The 16,456-nt window shown below is 37.8% G+C and overlaps 1 protein-coding gene across 3 annotated transcripts in view; it reads left to right on the forward strand.

Moving 5' to 3' along the window:
• The window catches only part of LDAH (lipid droplet associated hydrolase), a 126,631-nt gene that overhangs the window by 27,192 nt on the left and 82,983 nt on the right, over positions 1-16,456 (forward strand). The window contains exon 3 of one of the 3 annotated variants that reach the window (XM_075497848.1): positions 7,560-7,694. The exons of 1 other annotated variant lie outside the window; for it this stretch is intronic. In XM_075497848.1, coding sequence (XP_075353963.1) covers positions 7,560-7,694 — 135 coding nt within the window. The remainder of the gene's footprint in view (positions 1-7,559; positions 7,695-16,456) is intronic. One more of the 3 variants, XM_075497846.1, reaches the window with a different exon arrangement.

Here is a 16,456-nt window from a genome sequence, read left to right on the forward strand (position 1 = left end):
TTCGTTTGCAAAATCACCTTAGACTGTTAATTTCAAATATTACATTCTCTTGACAGTCTTGATACACAAAAATTGCAGGAACACATTTTCAGTCTTTTTTCTGAAATTAACTGTCTTTATGTTCCCAGTTGCTAATTTTTTCCTGTCTGTCATTTTATTCTAAAAGTGATCTTAAAGAACAAAAACAAACCCAAAAACCTAATAACCCCAAAGCCCCCAGACCTATTCTTTTCTTTTTCATAACTCTGACCAATGGTACAGCATAGAGAAATCTGTGATACAAATTTGAAAATGTACTTTCTGGTGCCTTTTGCATGTATTGTTTGCTTCATCCTTGTATATTATTTAAAAGTGATCAAATCTGCAGAGCTGTTTATCTGCGCAAAACAAATAATTTGTGGTTATCTTGGTTTTGAATTGTTTATTTTTCTTGTCTTTGTCTTTTTCCTGCTGATGTTGTCTCATCAGGGTTGTTGTTATTCAGATGTGTTTCATAGGCTTTCTTGTGAAGCCATCTGACACCAAGTCTCATGTTCCTCTTCTGCACACTTCCTTTGTTCTCCCCCATTCTTTCAGAAGGAGGTTTGTTTTCTGCTGGTCCAATTCTGCTTCAGCCCCTGAAACCGACTGAAAAATTCCCGCTGGGAATTCTAGACCCAGTGCAGAGCTCATTGCGGCCTCTCTGCCAGCATCAGTTGTAGTACAGATTGGATCAGAGACACCAACCACATCTAAGGTGTTAAAAGTACTTAACTGTTTTCATCTGCATAAGCAGATGCTTAAGAGACTCTGTATGTGTAGGTGTGTACCAGGAGACCCAATTAGATGTGTTAATTTTTCATTTGCTGTGGAGAAAATGGAACAAAAATTATTTAATTGTAAGCGCTAGAAAATCCTGGTTTCTATCTTTAAAAAACATAGTGACAAATTCACTATTCCATTATGAACTCCATTTTTTCAGTTTTACATCTCAATCTTAACTCCCTTCCAAGAACCATTAGTTTACAGGCCTATGAAAAAAAGAATAATATCAAGGCTTTTTTATATTTATGTACCTATCTTACCTGGTTGAGACATTAGAGGTGACTATTGAAATACACGTGTGGACTTTATAACCCTTGCAATATCACTTAATCACAAAGTCCAGTAGGTTTGCAGTGGGCAAAATCTCAATTTCAGACTTTGTATCTTATGTGCCTGGAGAGATGCTGTTAATCATTCATATGAGAAGAGCGGCATGTGCTGTCCTGTCACAATTTCTAGCTGGGAATTTTTATTCACAGGCTTCAGGCACAATTGTTACTTGGGCAAAACCAGGTGTGTTAGGTTAATTCAGGTTTATCAGGCTGTCCGTGAGATTTCTTTAGAGGTAAATGAACCCATGTTTATCCTACAGGTGGAACAGTGTTAGAGAACAGCAGGCAAGCTTATTTGCTCTGCAAAATACGTATAAAGAATGTGTATTATAAAATCCTATATGTAAGTTTTATAGCTGTATCAAGCTAAAAACTCTGTGTGTGTGTGTGTGTGTGTATATAGGGAAAAAATGTGAAATGTTCTTGAAAAACCTCTGTAATAAGCTGTGTTACAGGCACCTGGCTGAATCCTTCTGAGATTCCCTATTTTCACAACCCAAGCAAATATATTAATGTGCTTTCCAGCCAAATTCATGATTCCAGAGGATCAAACAGAGTTTTCACATGTGTTTCTGCATAACATCCTTGTAATTGTTTGCTCTTTGGCTGATGCTGCTCCCCTAGTGTATGGACTATAAATGGAATACAGCACCAAGAAAGCCAGTCCCCTAGATGCGCAAACAGGTGAAAGCTTAATTGACGTGACTGTATGATGATCATTCAAATGTGTTTTGACATGCTTTATTTGAAATCCCTTGACCTTCCATGTCAAGAGGAACCTGTGTGTTTCCTTTTAAGGCCTGATCATCAGCTGTGGTGTCAGTTTCTGCAGTTTTCTCCCAAGTGTGAGAACATCATTGTGTTTTTTACATGCTCCATTTAAATCCTTCTGACATCTGCGTGGGCTGCTTTCCATTCATTAACATAGGGGAGTTGCATCTTCTTCCATGGTGGCTGGTCAGACGCCAAAGGCAGATTAAGTTTCCTTGAGCGAGGAACTTGTCATTTAGGCTCTTCGAGCTGGAGCTGGGAGCTTTGGCAGCTCTGCGAAGAGGCAGTGAGAATCATTGCCACAAAAATGATTTTTGTGTGGTCCTGCTGTGCACCCCTGGATTTCAAATTTGATTTATGGCTGCTCATTTAAAAAAAAAAAGTCTGCATTTGGTTTTGTTGCAGGAGATTATCATGTAAATACTGCGGCATACATACTTAATTCTGAAACTGTGGATTATTTCTAAAATTAAACTCATGGTAATTGCTGGCATATTTTCCAGTTCCTCAAAGTTCTCTGTAAACCCACTGTTGGCTGTGTATTTCCCTTCTCTATTCATGTAGCTGCCTTTATTCTTTATGCTCCTGCTGAGGTCCCAGAGCAGACAGAAAGCAACTGCTAGAGAAGTGCATGAAGCACCACAGCTGAATGCCAGCTACTACTCCCGCAGATGGTCCGACTTCTGCAGACATGGCTGAAAACAGTGGGGAACATCTCACAGGACAGTGCACACAACCCAAAAGCTTGTTTCAAAACAAGGTGCAAGAAGCCTCGTCGCTGTTTGGGATGATTTAGCTACGCATAAATTTCTTCTCCTTCACTCCCCACCACTCTTGGCATTTACTATAGACTGCTTAAATAAATCCTTTTCAATTTAGATATCCCTTCCAGAACTGCTAAGAATTATTTTCATTTTGTGCTTTAGTCTCAATTTCATTTGAGTAAGCTCTATATATTTTCAACCTACCCCTTTCTGAACAGAAGGCTTTTCCTATATGTTTTGGTGTAAACCTTTGTTTCTAACCTGAAACATTTTGCTGTTGTGGTATACATTGTACATTCCTCAGTAAGTCTGTGAATTATTTTTGCACAGGGTTATCTAATGTTAGTGCTCTCTTAATCATAGTTTACATTTTGCGTTAATATTTTCCGTTGCAGAAGAATTCAAAATGCTTGACAATTTGTAAGCCACAAAAGCTGTCGTTGCTTGTGGGGAGTAGCTATGGTCTGTGACTTTAAATGAGCATTATATGTTTATTGTTCTGCATTCAGAATTAAGCTGATTGAATTGCACTGATGGCATACTGTATATAAGTTTAAACTTCCCAAGTCTGAATAACTGAAGTGCAACATCTCAAATATTAGCGTGTATTTCATTTTAAGACAGGCCAAGTTTGACTTTATGACATTTTGTATAGGAAATCATGTGAAATCAGGGTAAAGGTTATTCTTTATCAGTGATATCCTGGGGCAGATGTTTAGTTTGTACCAATTGTTCTCTCTCCACTGCTAGCTGTCTTCATAAGAAGGAAGTGGTTGGTATTTAAAATCTTGATTTGATGGAAAAAGCATTAACAAGAAAGTGCTTGAAAATGAAAGGCAGGCAAATGCATGTTTATAAGTAATTTTCATGTTTTTAAATATGTGGATTATTAAAGAGTAGTAGTTCCAGTTCTTGAAAGCCTGTATCTGCAATATATGTAAGTGGAGAACATTTACCTCCTAATATAGCTCAAAGTTACACCTCTGCACATTCAGTCATTCTGTACCGTTTCGCTTTAGCTGTGGGTGGAACAGATCGGAAAAGGAAGAAGTGGATTCCCGTCTCCAAATTAAAAATAGAAAGACCTTGGGCTTCACGTAGAATAGCTGGATGAAATGCTGTGTGTTACGGAGAACAGAAAAGGTGGCAGGAGCCCTTTGGTTATTGAAACTTATGAGTACATCAGATAAAGTGGCCCCACTGTGTTCTAATGCACTGTGCAAATTGTCCCTTTGACATACTCTTCCCATGAAATGCTTAGAAATCTTTTGCAAATTAAGCTAATATGCAGTGTATTGTAGTTTTGTGTCTTCTTCTGTTATGGTCACCGTTTACAGCTATTGTTTAAAAGACTTCTGAAACAACATAAACACTGCTGAAAATTAAGCACAGTTGAGAGTAACTGCTTAAGATGTGCTTCTTGGTTCAGATGACTGCAACTTGAGATTTGCTGGCATGCATGAATGATTCAGGTGCCCTGAGATGTCTGAGGCTTGATGTGACATTCAAATAACTGGAGTAACCTTCAAATCATGGAGGTTAACACTGCATTTACTTATCGTTTCCATTTTTTGACAGTTGCTGAGTGAAAGAACATACACAGTTTTGGTTTGATGTACTAGGAAATCCTTAAAATGCACAAGTGAGCACTACATTGCCTGGGTGCCTTTGTGATGAACCAGGTAGTTCTTCTTCTATAAGATGAGCCCAAAATATTGTTGATCACAGACTGCTGTGCATATTAAGCCCCAGTTATTTCCATTAGCTGTTACTGTAACAATGTGGTATGAAAAAAATCTTTATCTGTTCAGGTTTTTTGTTTGCTCCCCTTAAAGTATTCTGACAGATAGCAGCTAAAGTAAAAACATATAAAATGACTGAAGTTGCAGAGATGCGAGTTTGAGCTATATTAGGAGATAAACATTCTCCACTTATAAATATTGCAGATGCAAGCTTTCAAGAGCAGGGACTATTAATCTGCATTTACTTAAGTGAGTGCAAATCTGGAATAACTTCACTGAAATGGAAAGTTCAATAAAGAATAAATTTATAGCTGCTTTACACGTGGTGATTTCTCTACAGAATTCTTTGCTGTTAAAATCTTGGTTGTTGATTTTCCTTTCCATTTGTGCCAACGGTTCTCATTCATACCCCTTCAAGGCATTTTAAAGTATCAGTAGCAGTTCTAACAGCTGACCCCTCAGAATGTCTTTTACCATGAGCAGATGCTTATGAAGAGTGGGGAAAGGGGTTTTCTTTTGCATTTAGGGATCTTCTCTTTTCGCTGCCTAAAATATACATCACATTTATCACAGGATAAAAATCCCCTTTCCCTCAAAAAAGTATTAGAGTGCCTTGAGCTTTGTATAGTATTTGATGCAAAGCCTCACTGTTAATAAGCAGTTCTTACTTCACTGCTCTTCAGCTGATGACTGAATCCGGAGAATATTTACATGTTGGGTTCACCTGGCTGGTGATGGGAAAGAGCACTGAAATGTCTAAGACATTTCTATGAATGTCTAAGAAATGTCTAATACCATTTCTCCCCCTTTCCTTGTTTTGCATTATTAAAGGAGAGAAAAATGTAAAGAAAAATGGCTGGTTTTGAGATTAATGTTGTAATTCCTTGATCTTGAAATACCTAATTGCATTATATTCCAGGACTAAGCGTAGTGCCAAAACGTCATTATCATTTCTACTACAACAGACACACTTTATTTTGGATTGCTGCTGCTACGTTCATCTTCAACCTTGCTGAAAGACAGGTTTCCTCTATGTAACATCAATCCAAGGAGTTTGACAGATGATGTCTAGATTTGATTTTATTGTCTCTGGGGCCCTCTCTATTATATATTTTTGATGTATGAAAGTGTGGTACAGTTGTATGGATGTGTGACCCCTGTGAATTTTAAATTGTTTTTCTGGAAATCAGTTTGCAAAAATTTGATCATTCATTCTGGAGTTTATATATACAACAACTTTTTTTTTTTTAATTCTCCTTTAATGTTAAGCTTACAAAGAGATGGTTAGAACATAGGATAACTGATACTGTGGTTTGAGGGTTTTGTTTTGTCTTTTCCCAAATCCATGTACTCCAGTAAAAATAATGTTGTTTTAAGATCAATAATTTTATTAAGGTTTAAAAAACCATCAGAGACACTTCTTAAATGTAAAGGAGGGATGAAGCATGTGTGATACATTACTTAGAGTGGAAGGCTTCCCTACTCTGCCCGTGTATCATCACTGGTGTGAGCAATGGCATCAGCTCCTATGCAGGCGTCTGTGCTGGAGGTGGCTTTGGGTGGCTGGTGCATCGCTGCTCTGCGACGAGCAGGCTCTGTTCTAGAAGCCTTGGATGGAGGGAGGGTAATGAACTTACTGTGTGTTACCTGAAGAGCAAAAGGGTTGAAGTAAAAGAAGACAAAATGAAAATGCCCACTATAGAAAGGGAAGAAGTGGAATAAACCTAGTTATTAACTCCACACACCATTTCTACAAGTACTAATTTGATTACAGCTCTGATTCTTCTTCTGTGTCACTATCAATACTTACGTGGCTCAGCCTCTGTTATTACAATTAGACTGATATAAAGGAGTTTACACAATTTTAGTGAGGGTGGTTTTTTTTCTCTCATACCCTTTCAGTAATACATTTGTGTTATTTTGGGATGTCTTTGTCTTAAAAAGTGAATGCCTTTACACAATACTGCTCTTGCCACCTTTTGCTGTTGATGATATCCAAACTAAGAATTGCCTAGTATGTGAGTGAGACATGTAACTGAGCAATCCTAACCAAGATGGTGGGCTTTCCTGGTGTCTAAATGATAATAAGAAATCAGTGGGACTACCCTGGAAAATTAATAAATAAACAGAGAGACATTATATGTTTTTATGTCTGTGTGGAATTTTTATGCATCCTGTGGGAATCAGGAAACAAAATCTGCTTCTTCTTCATATGGATTTACTTTCCAAGTTAAGTCCTTTGACGCTGTCACTACTGATATCCAAAAGAGAGAGAAAAAAAGGAGGAATAGAGATTAGAGTTTTGTATGGAAATCCTGAAATCCCTACTAGATATATATTTTTATCTTTGGGACAGTATTTCAGTTTCCACTTCAGCAATGGTACTTGACTGTCAGTATTGTCACTGTTAAACAATGCATTTAGAACAAAGTGGTCTGCTCTCTCAGGGCAAGCCAGATTTGTTCAGACACCAGCCTCTTCTAAGAAGTTCTCTCTAAAGCTGATGGGATGTGGGAGGGAGGACAGATTCTCCCATGGTTCTAGAGCATGAGGGTTGAAAAGGAAAGAGCTTCTCAAGAGACGTGGAAGAGGACAGAGAGAATATGAAGTTGCAAGCAGAAAAAAATAATTTAGTCCAATGAGTTTAAAATAAAATCATCCTCTCTTTTAGGGTCAGTACAGACCTTTGTATTGTCAGGTTACCACATACCTATTTTGAAGTGGTAACACTGAGATATTCTAGAGGGCAGACATTTGGATCAAGTGATATATGCTGTAGTCTTTGGGATATTTTTATAAGATCTGGGGGTTTCTTTGCCCAATTTTCATGTATCTGTAACTTGATGGGATAGCTAAGCAAGCTGGTTGACCTCTGGTGGAAGAAGAGATTTTTCTCTGGTGTTGGGCTTCAATTTTATGTTCTGCAGTTTCAAAGTAATTCTGTAATATGCTTCTCATGGGTGCCATTGATCAATGGAATTAAACCAGTTCAATAGTGTAGCCCCTGAAACTGGGAAAATAAAAATCGGAAATGTGCTAATAAATTAACAAATTGCTGTATAATGCTGTTTATTTTGCTTTGAAGCAGATTGCTTGCTGTTGGAAGGTTAATACTAACTGTGCTTGTATGTTTTGGTTTTTGGCAGGTAACCCTGGACTGGCAGGTTATTACAGGACCTTTATACAGGCCTTATATTGCGGACTAAATCAGCAGTATCCTGTCTGGGTTGTGAGCCATGCCGGACATTGTAAGCCTCCTAGTGGTATGGAAATGATAGAAGGTACAATCCTATAACTTGTACATACAAATATTTGTACCCACCCCGATTTCACTAGCAGAACTTGTGCCTATTAAAACAGCATGACATGGTTTTTAAATGTCTCCATTATAGTTCCACAGAACAGTTGCATGAGAAGAGAAGTTCCTGAGGAAAAGGGTATTTTTAGGTAAATTAGATTTGCCAGTCAAATCAGTGCCATTAAGAGAACAAGAGAGTTTGCTGATTGCAATCTTTAGAGACAAGTTATAGAGAAGAAGGTCTAGAATGTGTTTATGTTGCAAAGAGTAGATTAGAAAAGTACATTTTTTAATGAAATGTCCAATTCAGAGGTTGAGTACTTGAGGAGAGACTTAATTATCTCTGAATTCAAAAACAGTTGTACTAAATCAGCAAATTTCCAGGAAGCAAGTAAATCTTTCTGAGACTGGGGTATGGGGCGTTTGCAGGGTAGAGGTTGCTTGTTTGTCTGTTAAAAGTCTTTTGACATACAAATCGCCAGCAAGACATGGTAGCCAACTCTAAGTGGATATTGCTAATGTACAGCACTGTAAGATGGGAGGAGCCAATAGCAAATCCTGTCCTGAAAGCTGCTTAGTGTCAGAAGACCTCTGGACTTGGTCAAGCTCCAGTGATGTAGGAGTAAATCAGTATGATTCCTTAGGACCAAAAGGTTCAGCAGTGTGAAGCAACCTGAAAATTTTGAAGAAGAAACTGTATTAGCTGTTCAGCATAACTTTCCCTCACTAACCTTTGCACCCAAGCTTTTAAGGCTTTTTATTGGTTTATTTAATCTCAAGTTTGAAACCGAAACATGAAACCTGTATTTCTTTGGTAAAATTCCTGCCAGTTGTTGTGTTCAAGTGTCGAACTCCAAATGCTAGCACTTTCTCCTGATAGGTGAGAAATCCCTAGGTTTATAATTTCTGGTACAATGTTAACTATGGGATACAGGTAGAAGTATGGCAACTGAATGGAGCCGCGTTTATTGCAGAGAACATTTGTAGGTCTCATAACCTGCCCTGGGATCATGTCTGTGTGTAGTTAGTGAAAAGAGCCTTTGATGGAGAGAGATGTGTTTGGTGGCTTGAGATGGCTGAGCTAGTTGAAATGGAGAGGTTTTTAGATGGGGCCAGCAGGGATGTTGTACAACTGTCCCACTGCCACTGTGACAGCCCCTGTGCTGCTAAGGAGAATGTAAATCTGGGGGAAGGAGAGCATCCAGTAGGAAAGAGGGAGCTGATATCTGAGTTGAAACCAAACCTCCAGCTGACTTCACGTTGTCCTTTTGCATTGGCAATGCTCCTGTGAGAGACAGGATTTTCAAGGATGTGGTAGCTTGTTAGGGTGGACAGGTCAGAAGTGAAATACCGTAAGGATTGGTGCTCTGTCAAGTTTTATTCAATATATTCACCCATGACCTGCAGAATGAGAGTAAACAGTGAAATTTCTCAGTTTGTGGATGGTACTTCATAGCATTTAGTTACTGGGAAGATATTAGATGTCAGGGAAATACAGAAGCATCTTACAAAATGTAATTTGCGGGCAAAAAGATGGTAGACGAGTTTCAGGGTAGATAAATATGAATTCATGCATCTGACAAAAAAGATCTCCTTTAACTGTGCTTGGGTGATCCTGTACTTGGAATTCATTTGTAAAACTCAGGAAGGATACTGGCATCATCACTGACAGTTCTCTAATATCATCTCTCATTGCACAGCGGCAGACAAAATTTAAGTCAACGAAACATTGGACATAACCAGTGTTACAGAAAAGGCAGAAGGCATTGTTTTACTACTGTATATAACCATAGTGGAGCTGCATCTTGAATATTAGAGTACCGTTCTGGTGGGCATCCCAAGGACAACATTTTAAGAATGAAGTTGGTGACTGTATGGAGGAAGGCAACTAAAACAACAGGGAGGAAGCAGTGTCCTTGTTATGAGAGATTAAATGGCTCTTCGGTTTGGGGAGCAGAATGCTTCTCAGGAACATGACTGAGGTTTCCAAATCATGACAGTAAATAAAGTAAATGCATAATAAAATACAGCAGATTCAGTAATTGAACTAATGGTCACTTAATGGTACTAGCAGGTTTAAAACAGGTAAAAGAAAGTATTTCTTTATGCGACAGATAGAAAATTTAGGGAACTAGCAGCCAAAGCACTATACTGTGGGCAAATTATATTAGCAGACTTAAAGTATTAAAACAACCTCATGGACAACTGGTCCATAAACAGTTGCTGAAAGAGACAGGTTCTTTGTTGCGCAGGTGCACTGAGGTCCTTGCTTTGGACGCTGACCATCTCCACACTTCCCTGTGCCGCTCCTGGTCCCAGGGCCATCTTGTGGCAGGGTTGTGAGCCTGAGAGGTTCACCGCAAGGGGAAGGGATGCAGAAAGTGGCCAGGCTTGGTTTCTCTCGCTCACTAGCAAAATACTGGCAAAATACTCTTGCCACTGCTGAATCTGGGGGACTCACTTGCCTGACCCAATAAGGTGTTTTATGTGTTCTCAATACCTTGTGCCAGGATCTGTACTTACTGGTGCACTTACTGTAGCACCATGGAGCTAAGAAAAGCATATAAAGCCACTGATGGATAGTTTAAAAAATAATGAAAAGACATTTATGAGGTTGTTTTCATATTTATTTTATTAGGAGCACAGGAGCAGGAAGCTCACATCCTGTCATTAGTATACATTTAGACAGTATTCCAGAATATTCCACAGGGAGCCTTTTTCAAGCTAGTCTTCTAAGGAAACCCTGAAAAGTTTAGTGACCTTTGTAAATAATGATGTTACTACAGTTGCCATGGCTAATACACTCTGCTTTGCACTAGCTTTGAATGTAATGAAAGAAATATGGTTCATTTAATACAAACTCAAGGGAAGGCACAAAGTGGCTAGAAGGCCTTACATAAAATTTTGCCATTTTATGACAATGTAGGTTATCTGCAGGGGGAGAAGAGATTTGGGGTAATTTGCCCTCATCCTTATGATGCAAAAGAAATGAAAAGCAACTTCTAGATATTAGAAGCTGATTCCCTTTCTTTTATTTATTTATTGCCAAAAATGTAATTTTCATTAATTGACTATAAAAGTGTGATCAAAATCACTAAACAAAAAATTGAGCATCTTTGCAATTTCCCAGGTGACTGACTGAAAGGAATAGGGAGTCATGGACTCCTTGCTGATACTCTGCTCCTGCTCAGTCATCCTACAGGAGTTCTTAATTGACATTTTGTGTCATTACAGCAAGAAAACCCAGAACTCCAAGGACCAACAGAAGCACATGCATAGGGACAGATAACTCTGTTCTCTGCAGCTCTTCATTGCCTTCTAGGTTCTGGATTTCTAAGGCAAAGTTCCTGTGTCAAGGACTGGTATATAGGATTGTGAAAACCATGTCAATTATTAATATGCTGCACAAAACCAGAAAAAGGGGATAATTTGGCAAAGAACTAGGCACGGAACTGTTATTGTAAAAATTCCATGTATTCTTTCATGCTTCTGATGGGCATTTCATAATTCTTCATTTGACATAGCCTCCTGCAAATCCTCTGAGGAAGTTCAGTATTTCTTGATAAGAAGGATGAGGGCATAAATTGACAAAGACAACATTTCCATCTCTGACACCATTGATTCTTGAGGTTTTTCTTATTGTAATCTAGTAAATGAAAAAAAGAAGGGGGGGAAGCTACTATGAAAGACTAATTCATACTGATTCATTTAGAACGGTGGTCTACAAGATTTTTTGATCAAGCACTCCTATCAATAAATAATTTCTATCAGTAAAACATTTTTCAGCATGCACCCCCAATATATCTTTTTTATTATTAATATAAATTGTATACATATGTTACTGAATTTCTAATATTTTCTTCCTGCACCCCAATGTGCATGCACCCCAGTTTGGAGACCACTGATTTAGAGCGTGCAAGTATGTAAACAGTGCACTTAACATATAAATGATGCTGCCTGTAAAGTAATAAAGGGTTTAAAATAAAAGAAACTGTGTTGGAATTATATGCCCGGTTATATTTAGATCACGTAGATTTTGAAACTCTCAGAAAGACTAAAACAAGTTTTCCAACAGCAGCCATCAATCACAGACTAATTCCTAATTTACCGGAGTCATGTCACGTAGTGATTTGAGAACCGAACAAAGCTACACCCTTCATTTTTACTTCTGTATGATATCCTCCTATTCAGAGACCCCTTGCAAGCTATGCTCCACAGAGACACACAACATTAATTGAACATTTCATTGCTCCTAGCAATCAATTCTGCTCCTAGCAATCACTCCATGGTGCAAAAAGATTTGAAACTTATTTTTACTCAGTGAATGCAATAAAAAAGTTATGCCTGAAGTTCAACTTCTTTATCCTCCTCCTTAGCTTTTAAAAAAGCAGTTGTTTTGAACACTGCTGTGACTGTAAAACAGGCCAACATCAATCCTTAGGTGCAGGCAAACTTACAAAAAGGAGAGTAGTTTTCTATGTCTCTCTTAGTTATTTTGTTTAAAACTGGCATAATCTATATATGCTTCATAAATGTTCATATAATCTTAAAAGTGTTGCTTTTTTTCTTTTCAGTGCCTGATACTGAGACTTTGACTCATAGTTTTCCTAATGATTAAGGTGTTCATGCCTCTTGAACAGAAGCTACCTACGAACAGGTTCTTTTATAATACCAAAACCCCTGCCTACTTACTTACTCTGATAGTTTACCATGCCAAATATATTATGCTTGTATTGTAAGTCTTTTTAAGGTGCAGGTATTTGCACATCATTTGGTTAATTTCTACCTTATAAAGACATGGTCATAAGAAAGGACGAATGTATACAAATAGATCATAATTAAGATATGGCAAATTTTTCCTTAAAAAGGAAAATAATAGGCAGGTATACCCACAGTTGATTTATTCTTTTAAGTTCTGGAGCTTTTTTTAATGTGTTGCTCCAACGAAGAATTTGCATTACACTTCTTTTGAGATTTCTGATCTGATAAGATATTGTCCTACGTCTAACGTAGTAACTTATTACATGTTGTGAGGGTTGTTTCCTATATGAATGTGTTAGAAGTACACTACAGCTCAGTGCCCTCGCTGTCAAACAGAGGCTACTGCCTCTGTATCTGTAAATTAGTATTTTCCTAGGGATTAAATGGGTGGTCTTTTGACTTAGTTACAAGACTAAAGGCAGGTCATGTTTTCATCGTATATAGCCGTCACTGAATGTTTTATTTTATATGCAGTGAAATCAGGAGAAAATAAATTGTGTTGGATTACTTTCCTTTAAACATATGATTTCCCTTAAACAGGAACAAGAAACAGTTTAAGGAAAGAATGAAAAAGTATTTTGGTGCTTCTTAAAGAAATTAGATCGTTAAACAATGTTACTCTCAAACGCTTTGTAAACTTCTTGATTTAAAAAAAATATAAGGGTAAAACTGAAAAATAAAATTGAGATAAAAAATATTCCATATTTATTCACACTCAAATTATTCTGTCAAAATGCCAGTATAGCTGCTCAGCTTGTGGGAGTGGGCATTACAATACATTACGAATTGTGGAGACTGGTGGTCTATACTTTATATTATGAAAACCAGTTGAGTAGAAATGCTTGAGTACTGCAGAAGGACTAAAGACTCGTGTTTAGGAGTAGCTCCTCTGATGGCAATGAATGGTAGCCAGCTGGAAGCTTTTTGACAGCCTTTCCACTTCTTTTGGTAGGAAACAAGTGGCTGGTTAAAACTAACACATATCAGTGAACAAATCCTGAAATTATTCATTGCTAATTTTATATGCATTGCTAATTGAAGTGCTGTGTTACGAATATCCCACTTTAAAATAAGGACTGAAAGACTCAATCTCACCCAAAATTTCTTTAAAAACTGTGGAAAATGGGAGATTAGATAGGAAACCCTTGACACTCGGTCCCTCTAACACATCCCTCACCCATCTTTTTAGCACCCTGGTTGGCTTTTGCCAGGAGAGGCTGTATAGACAGCAGGTGTACATACACAGCCATGTAAAATGGTGTAATTCTGTGGACATCTGCTGTGGTTTAATAAGAAATACAACATCTCAGACAGAAATAAGTATAGAAGAACACAGGTTTGGCTTTGTTTCTCCTCAGGACTGCCAAGATACTTTTCTTTGTAGCGAAGTAAGATTGAGAAGTAAAGAAAAATGATATCAGAATTAAACAATTTATTGATTTTTGGTAATATTCTATGTATGCCAAGTGCTATAGAAATATGAAATAGTGTGATTCATATCTTAACTGATTAAAGAGACACAACTGATGCACTAAAATATCATAATAAATGGCTAGTCATCAGTCATGTCTTAATGATACAATATTTGGTCACATCATAAATTATATTAAAGATAAATCTCTAGAACTTTCTAAACTGTACAGATGGGTATTGAGCTATACACAATCATAATACAAGTAATTTCTATTGTTTTAGCAAGGTATGTTTATCTTTTGGAAGAGATTGTTTACTGAACTTTCTGTTGTTTTGTTTCTGAATCAGTATTAGGTAGCTTCTGAATGACAGGGAAGTTTGAGTGACATTCTTAATAGGCAAGTTACAAGATAAAATTCTAGTTTGATCTTTTATGTCCCCTGTACTGTAGAAGATAATAGTGTGTCCTTAAAATCTGTTAAACTATCCTTAGTTCATTTTCCATGATAAAAAGAGGTAGGTAAGGATTGATTTATAGTCCATCAAAAGGGTATTTCTGTTGCTTTTTCTTTATACAGGGAGAGTAGGGCCTTCAGACCATTTTGAAACTGAATTTTATCCTTAAGAAGCAATATGGGAAAAAGCATAGAAGTGGTGGAGGGATAATACATTATCTATGAAGACATTGATTATGTGATCCCCAAATGTTAATGTACCATCAGTGTGAAGTTTTGAAGTGAAATGAAGTTTTGTATTAAAAAAAATATATATAGTGTTACAGGAAAATTTGGAAGCCATGTGAAGCTTGAATTTATTTGATATATTGCTTCTTAGCTGTTGTTACAATTCATCTGAATGGAGTTTGCTTTTCCATCCCTCTGAGTTCTAATGAAACTGCAGAATTGACTATGAGTGAGATTCTGCCTTTAGCTAAAGTGATATAAATCTACAAAAAAAAAAGACTGAAATAATTTGGGTAAAACTGAATTTATACTTCAGCAAGTTAATCATCTCATTGATTGATGGATAGTTGTCCACCAAATGACAGGTATAAGTGTGGGCATGATTAGCAGATATGAGCCGTAAGTTTCTACCATCATAATATGCTGTGCTGGCGGGAAAAAACTTAAAATAGTAGCCTGAGCAAGACAAGGAGCATGGTGTGGTATAATAAGAGGGTTGTGAGTTATTTAGGACAGTGATTCCCAACCTGTGGTCTGTGGGCCACTGGTAGTTCCCAGGACACTTGCTTGTGGTCCAAGAAGAGCTGGTTGATCAGATGGAGTTGGCTCTCTCACCGGTTTCCACTTGCTAAATGGAATTAATGGTAGCTAAGAATACTTTTCCAATAACACTTTTTTTGTGTAAGCATTTGCTGCGGTGGCCTTAGAGATGTTGTGCCACCATGAATGTGTGGCGGTGGTGGGGAGTGGGGTTGTGGTCTGCACTGCTGCAAACAGGAGGGGAAGGAGATCATGAAAGTTAGGTGTTCCAAGAACTGGGTTCCTAAAAATAGGGACTCATCCTTAGCTAACAACCTTTGTCCTTGTTGTTGTGCGTAACCCCAAAGGAGAGAAGTTACACAAAGGCACAGGGAGCCAGTATGCATTTGGTAATTTTAGCTAGCTTGTGACTTTCATTTATTTTAAGTAGTACGGATGTTTTTAATGATTGCTGATGTTGGAGAATACCTACGCTGCTGAATCAGGTGAATCAGAGCTACTGGCAATCTCTTTGGTCGGTACAAAAACACCTCAGAATTAGTGTCTGTAGTGCTTAGAAGGTTTTTGATCAGCGAATCCTTATCTGGGCTTCAGCACTGTTCAGTTAGATATCAAACAGCAGTAGTAATGGTAGGTATCTGGCCACATTCAGGTACACAGTGATAGCCGTGTTTAAAAGGCATTTACGTCTTGTATTATACAAGTAAAGGGAGAAAAGCAGAAGAAAGGCAGCTGAGCTGGCATCTTACATGCATACTTTCAGCCTATGTATACAGACATTTAATTCACATTACACACATTTAATTCACATTAATTTATATTTCAGTAATATTTTCTGCTTCCTAGGCATATAAATTAAAATATCTGAGAGTTACTTAAAGACGGATTATCTTTAATATAACTTCTTTACAGGTTTAGTCAGTTACGTTTAAATATTATAGACCCAGAGAACTCTGTAGTCATGTCTGTGTCCCAGAACACATAGCACTGCTTAATTTTAATGCAGAACTATATGGCATGTGTCTCCCAGTCCAATGGTATCACACTACATTAAAAAGCTACATTAAAAAGAACCAAGTTGTAAGCATGCCATCCAGGTAGAATTAAGCTAGTTTCATATCAAAGTGACAATTTTTTTTAATCTATAGAGAAGAGAAGCTTCCTGTTTACGAAGCTGGCCTCGGCACCGATTAATCACATTTTGCTCTTCACATGGTATTCGTCAACAGCGAGGGATCCCACACCGGGGTGTGCATGGAGGAACTGGTTGTTCTCACAGGCCGGGACAGAAACCGTCGGCTCAGTGCAGTGCAGTCCTGCTGCCCCTCCTGCTATAGCAATTGCTGCT

Source organism: Mycteria americana, chromosome 3 (assembly GCF_035582795.1).
Source record: "Mycteria americana isolate JAX WOST 10 ecotype Jacksonville Zoo and Gardens chromosome 3, USCA_MyAme_1.0, whole genome shotgun sequence".
Lineage (NCBI taxonomy): Eukaryota > Metazoa > Chordata > Aves > Ciconiiformes > Ciconiidae > Mycteria > Mycteria americana.